Here is a 6,465-nt window from a genome sequence, read left to right as displayed (position 1 = left end):
CTTTTGAGCAGCACAGTTCAGCTGAGACCCATTTAGATGAGGACTCACAGGCTTCCAGTCTGAGGAAACAGGATCAGCTGAGGAATTGGCAAGATGAGGTAGCTGTGGCTTGTTCTGCTTCTCTGATCTTCCAGCATTCATTCTAATACCAGGCCCTGGGTTTGTTTTTATTAATAAGACCTTTTAAGATTTGTGCTCTACCTGCCCTGCTTGAGTTCCTACCCTCACAACTTTTGATGATGAACTATTACAGGGAACTGTGAGTGAATAAACCCTTTCCTCCCCAAGTTGGTTTTGGTCTTGGTGTTTCATCACAGCAACAGTAACCCTAACTAAGACACCAAGTTACAAATCAGCAGGTAATTTTGAATACTCAAATATTCTTGAAGGTATTGGAGAGTAGGAAATAAAACACACAAATTACATCATCATCAATTTTTCCTTGGAAGTGAAAAAAAAAAAAAAAACAACTAGGGGCTAGGAATGTGGCTCAGGTGTTAGAGTACCTGCCTAGCATGCATGAAAACCTGGGTTTTATCCCTAGAACCTTAAACAATGGGCATGATAGTGTTTACCTGTAATCTTAGCACTTAGAAGGTGGGTACAGGAGATGGGTCATCTTCAGCTACATAGTGAGTTTAAGGTCAATCTAGACAATATGAGACCCCACCTATGCTGCATCCTACACACACACACACACACACACACACACACACACACACACACACACCCCAAATAAACAAAAAGAAAACTAAACAAATACCTGTACACTGTCAGATATACATTCTTTCAAGTAAAATAAAGTGGGACGTAGGGGTGGAGAAAGATGGCTGTCATTTATAACAGTGTAGCAGTGGAAGACCTCACTGTAAAGGAAGCTTCTGATGAAGCCTGGGAGGGTAGGGAATATATACTGTGGGATGCTGGGTGTGGTAAGAAGTCTTTTAGGCAGAGGCTCTGGGTGTCTGGTAATTTGTCCTTAACACAGTTTGTTTTTGTTTTTTGGGTTTTGTTGTTGTTGTTGCTTGGTTGGGTTTTTTTGTTGTTTTTTTTTTTTTGTTTTTGTTGTTGTTTGTTTGTGTTTTGAGACAGGGTTTCTCTGAATAGTCCTGGCTGTCCTAGAACTTGCTCTGTAGACCAGGCTGGCCTCAAACTCACAGAGATCTGCCTGCCTCTGCCTTCTGAGTGCTGGGATTAAAGGCTCAACATGGATTTTTTTATTCTAGTTTTCCATCCATTAAACCCAGCAGCTTTAAGAGCTTCAGGATCATGACAATCTGGATGGCAGTTTCTGTTCTGTCCCACCTGTGTTGGAATGCTGCAGGACAGGGAGCATGTGGGATGTGAACACATGAATAGCACCACCTAAGCCAAGGGGCTTCCCTGGTCTCTTTGCTTGTACTTTTATTCAGTCCCCACCCCCCAATCTGCCCTGGGCAACTCGTTTACACACAGTTTTCCCTCAGAACACCAAAACCCTCAGATGCTCAAGAGCTAACTGTAAAATGGTGTAATATTTGCCTCTAACCTATATGGCCTGCATGTTGGGTTTTGGGGTTTGTTTGTTTGTTTCCCCTTTCTTTCTCTCTTTAATATGAGTCTCACTATCTGGCCACTGGCTGGCCACAAACTCCTGGGCTCAAGTGTTCCTTCTATGTCAACCTGAATAGTTCCCAAATAGTGGTGTACACAGACACAAGACCCCCCCCCCCCCCGCCCAATCTTCTGCATGTTTTAACTCATCTCTGAGTGATACTCAGTTCATCATAGCATAAGACAGCATGCTAAGCCACATCTAAGCTTGGGTAAGACCATCACTGCTTCAAGGCCAGGCTGCTGCTGATCAGACCAGCCTCACCTGCAGTTGCTCCTGGGAACCATGACATGGAAATGCTGTCTATTTACATAGGACAATCCCCTCTCCCTATAAAAGCAGTCCTCAGAATGTCTGTTGGCAACTTCTCTCCGCCGTTTTGCCTGCTAGCTGCTGTTACTTGGAGTGCATTTGATGAATTCTCTACTTCTGCCTTTTTCTGCCTTGGTAAATTATTTCACTGTTCCACATCATGGGTACCTGTCACCAGAATTTGACACCTAGCTGCTATAATGTTTAAGGAATAATGATGGGGGGAGCTAATTATTCAGTAGATACAATTTGTAGGGAGGGAAAACTTGAGTTGGTTGACTGCTCATCTGTGTAACCCCCAGATAGGAGGACTGAATGCATGATCGGTCTATACTGTCCCCACTTAATAGTATCCAGTGTGTGTAATGTGGCTAGTACAAATTGACTATGCTGTACCAAATGTGTAAAATACGAGATTTCAAAGCCAATGCAAACTTTTTACAATATCTCACTAACAATTTTACAAGATCACATGTTGACATGATATTGTCTTGGATTACTTGTTAAAATTAATTTTCCCTGCTTCTTGTTGCTTTGTAGCCACTAAAAAAAATATTCGTGTGCCGGCTGGCATTCTAGTTCAACAGGAAAGCACTGGATTAGACCCTAGGGAAGGAATCTCAGTCTGTGTTCTTGCCGCACCCAACCCCCGCCGTGGCACTGCGGTACCCCAACACAGTTGCCAAGATGGCAGTCTGCAGAAAGGCCCATACAAGAAACTCCAGTGACCAACAAACAGAACCTGCCACACCCGCCCAGAAGAGAAAGCGCAGACGCAGGCCCCGCCCCACCCCGTCCGGCGTCCCGCCTCTTTGCGGCAGAGCTCAGGCCGGTGCAAACCGGTTCAGCGGCCTGACGGACACTCGGCTTTACCCAATCCTTAGCACGCCCCGCCTTCCAAGTGGCGACTGGAAACGCCTCGTCGCTGGCGCCTCGGGAGGCGGCTCCAAAGCAAACCGGACCAGCCCTCCAGCCTATGACAACCGCCGACCGTGCCGCAGACTGGAAGACAACCAATGGCGCGACGCGAGGGCGGGATTCCGTTGGCCCCACCCCCCCTCGCCCCCAGCGTCTCGCAGGAGCCAGCGGGCTCCAGTGGGGCTGTGGGGCGGGGCCTTGCGCGGCGGAGCCTGCGCACTTGCAGCCGCCGGGCTGGGTGACGTTATGCTCTCCCGCGGACAGCCCCGCCCCGCCCCGCCCCGCCCTCCTCGGAGCTGGAGGGTGCAGCGCGAGCCGTCGGTGCTGCGGTCGCCTGCCTCGGTTCTCAGCGCAGTCTTTGTCCGCCCGCTTTGTTCTCGCCGCGCTGGCGTCGTCCTCGCCCCCGTCGCCGCCCGCCCCGCGCGCCCGGGCCTTGCCAGCCATGGTTGCTCGGCCCGAGCCTGAGGTCGAGGCCATGGATGCTGAGGTGGCCGTGGCGCCGCCGGGCTGCTCGCACCTGGGCAGCTTCAAGGTGGACAACTGGAAGCAAAACCTGCGGGCCATCTACCAGTGCTTCGTGTGGAGCGGAACGGCCGAGGCCCGCAAGCGCAAGGTGTGCCCCAGGCCTGCGCCGCTCTCCTGCCTGGGACGCGGGGAGTGGGGGGGGGAGTGGGAGGGAAGCTTGTCGGTGCGGGGTGGGGGTGTGGGGAAGGCCTCGCGGTGTAGGGAGGGAACGAGGGGAGGGAGCGGGGAGAAGCCTCGCGATGCGGGGAGGGGCAAGGGACCTCCTGGGGCCGTGGGATGGTGGCGGGAGGAAGCCTCTAGGTGCTGTGGAGGCGGGGGGGGGGGGGGGGTCGAGCAAAAAAAAATGAATCCGAGGAGGAAGACTCCGCCTCTGCCGTCAGCCTAGGCGTTCGAGGCCGAGTAGTTCTTGTCTGTGAAGGTCGCCGTGCGGGGTCGGGGTCTGCAGGGTGCTCTGTGGATAGCGGCCGGAGCTGAGACCCGCAGCCGACAGCTGAGGCTGGCCGGAAGCGAGATTTTAGGTTGTAGGAGGTGATTGACATTCGCAGCCATCGAGGTAGTGGTGGCTGTTGTGGTGTTTACTGGTCCTGCAAATCCCAGCAACTGTGATTATATTATTAGTGATTTGGATATCGGAAAACGTTCACCTTTAATCTTAAACTTCATTATTGCAGTTTGCTTTTGAAGGTGAAAACTGGAATGGGGAATTTTGTTTGTTTCCTTCTTGATTCGCATTTCTTAACGGGAAAACTGACAGATCTGCCGGGTTGCATGTCATGTCAAGTATTAAATTCTCTGTTCTCTAACAGCCTGTTAGGATCAGAGATTTTTTGTAATAGAAGCATATGCCCTTAAACAAAAATACTAAGACTTGGGTTATTTTGTATTTTGAGACGGGAGTCTTTCTGTGTAACCTAGGCTGGCCTTTAACACCGATCCTCCTGTCTCAGTTTTGTGAGGACTGGGATTACAGAGGTGAACCATCATCCCTGGCACAAAAATGCCAGATTGACACCAGTGTTGCACGGGTCCTAATTTTGTCACTGCGCCATTCTGTTGCTTCCTGGATTGAGATGTGTTGTAAAACTCGTTTTTACATGGGAGTAAATGGGGGATCCCCCTACCCCCCTTTCTCTTTCTATTTTTTGCTCCCCTCCATCTCCCCTGACTCTAGTTCTGTATAGCATCACATAAGGAAATGAAAATTTTCCTTTTAAATTAGGACTGCTCAGCTCAATATTTAAATTTTCACTATGCTAGAAATTCTTTATTAAATGATCTGCACAACCCAAAATTCAGAAACCAGTGCAACACTCACAAATCATCTTTTGTTGGGCTACAGTGAAGTAGGAAATAGAGGCAGGTAATCGTGCTCGCGAAGGTGCCTGAGCTTGTGTGCAGAACTCCACTCCTGAAGTTCCCTCCAGCTCAGAATGTTTTCATTTCACAAGCCACTTATTCTTAAAAAAAAAAAAAAAATGTTAGACCAGGCCGGGCACCTTTAATCCCAGCACTTGGGAGGCAGAGGCAGGCGCTGTGAGTTCAAGGCCAGCCTGGTCTGCAGAGCGAGATCCAGGACAGGCACCAAAACTACACAGAGAAACCTTGTCGTGAAAAACAAAACAACCAACCAACAAGTTTGGCCATGTGTAATGGTGAGAAAAAGAAGACAAATATCTGGAAAAGTGTTGATCTTCAGCCATTAGAGCAATGCTAGTTAAAACTGAATGGAAATTTCATCCCACCCCGGGCAAAATAGTTACTCCCAAGAAAACTGACAGAAAATATGTTATGGGAGAAGGGGGAGATGTACACTGCTAGTGGGGGTGTAATCTTCTACAGCCTTTTGTAAACCAGTGGAGCTTTCTCAAAGGACTAGAGGTAGACTACCATGTCACTGAACCACACCACTCCCGAGTCTAGACCCAGAGGACTTTAAACAGGACAGTGATGCAGAAGGGGACTTCTGATGGGGGAGGAAATCTGAGAAATTGTGGGGAGGAGACAGATAGTATTGGAGGTGAGTTTAAATAAGGTACAGAGATAAATATGTATTAAGATGTCATAATGAAACTACTATGTGACAATTAAAAAACTGAGAAGCATCATAGGTGTCTGTCAGGGTTGTTTGCAGCCTGTAGGGTGTGACAGCACCTTAGTGTGAATTTTGTGGCAAAGGCTCCAATGCAAGGCCCATTCCAAGTTAACTATCAGTTCCCACAATCCACAGAGCCAGCTTTGGCTGATGGGCAGGCTGACCCTAGGCAGGCTGCTGCCAGCTCAGGAGCCACGTTCCTCTGAAGAAATCACAACAGCCACTCTTTGTAGGTGGAAAGCAGCCCAGCTACCACTGGCTCTAGAAGCCAGGCTGTGTGGCTCTACAGGTGCCCCATCAGCACCCTGTGCACCCCCACTGTGCCTCTCCCTAGCTGTTTCATTGCTGGTGCCTAAATTGTTTTTGTTTTTAAACCTGAGCCTTGAGGATGACTGGAAATTCATCTTTAAATTTAGAAGTATTTTTTTAGGATGGAAACTAAGGTAACAGCTGATATGAATCCTGTGTCCCTGGCCTAGGACTGCTGTAACAAATGACAGTGTAAAACTTCTGACAGTGAAATGTCAGAAGGGCTTCCCTGCCAGGACTCTGAAGATTCATCCTGGCCTCCCTCTTCCATGACCCTGGCTACAGTCTCCAGTCTCCATTTGTCATTCACATGGGTTTAGCTTCTGGTCCTATTACTATCTCTCAGGAGGGGAGGATACTGTGCCAGCATTTAGTGCTAACCCAGACAGTCTGGTGTTATTAGACTGTAACACCTTTTCTAAATAGGATGGCCTCACAGGTTCTGGGGTTAATACCTGCCTTTGTTTAAGCATCATGAGTTTTGATTTTGACCATGTTTTATGAAATACTCTAGAGTTTTGAAGGTCCCCCCCCCCAGCTCTATGCATTAAACCCTTAATTTAAAGTAAACCCTTCACTTGGGATTAATGAACCCAGAAGACAGACTACAAATAAGCTCTGTGGGTAAATAGCATCCACCTTAGGGTCTTAAACTGTAACACACAGTCACCACTCGCTATATATGCCATTTTAAATATAGGTTAAATTTCTGTTT

The 6,465-nt window shown here is 48.4% G+C and overlaps 1 protein-coding gene across 1 annotated transcript in view; it reads left to right on the top strand.

The window, feature by feature from the left end:
* Positions 1–2,737: 2,737 nt before the first annotated feature.
* The window catches only part of Usp22 (ubiquitin specific peptidase 22), a 29,697-nt gene continuing 25,969 nt past the window's right edge, over positions 2,738–6,465 (top strand). Inside the window, exon 1 of the mRNA XM_006973584.4 lies at positions 2,738–3,437. Within this exon, the coding sequence (XP_006973646.2) occupies positions 2,883–3,437 (555 nt within the window). The 5' untranslated portion in view covers positions 2,738–2,882. The remainder of the gene's footprint in view (positions 3,438–6,465) is intronic.

This window comes from Peromyscus maniculatus, chromosome 8, assembly GCF_049852395.1.
Source record: "Peromyscus maniculatus bairdii isolate BWxNUB_F1_BW_parent chromosome 8, HU_Pman_BW_mat_3.1, whole genome shotgun sequence".
Classification (NCBI taxonomy): Eukaryota; Metazoa; Chordata; class Mammalia; order Rodentia; family Cricetidae; genus Peromyscus; species Peromyscus maniculatus.
The sequence above is the reverse complement of the archived record's forward strand: the minus strand, read 5'-3'. Positions and strand labels throughout refer to the sequence as shown.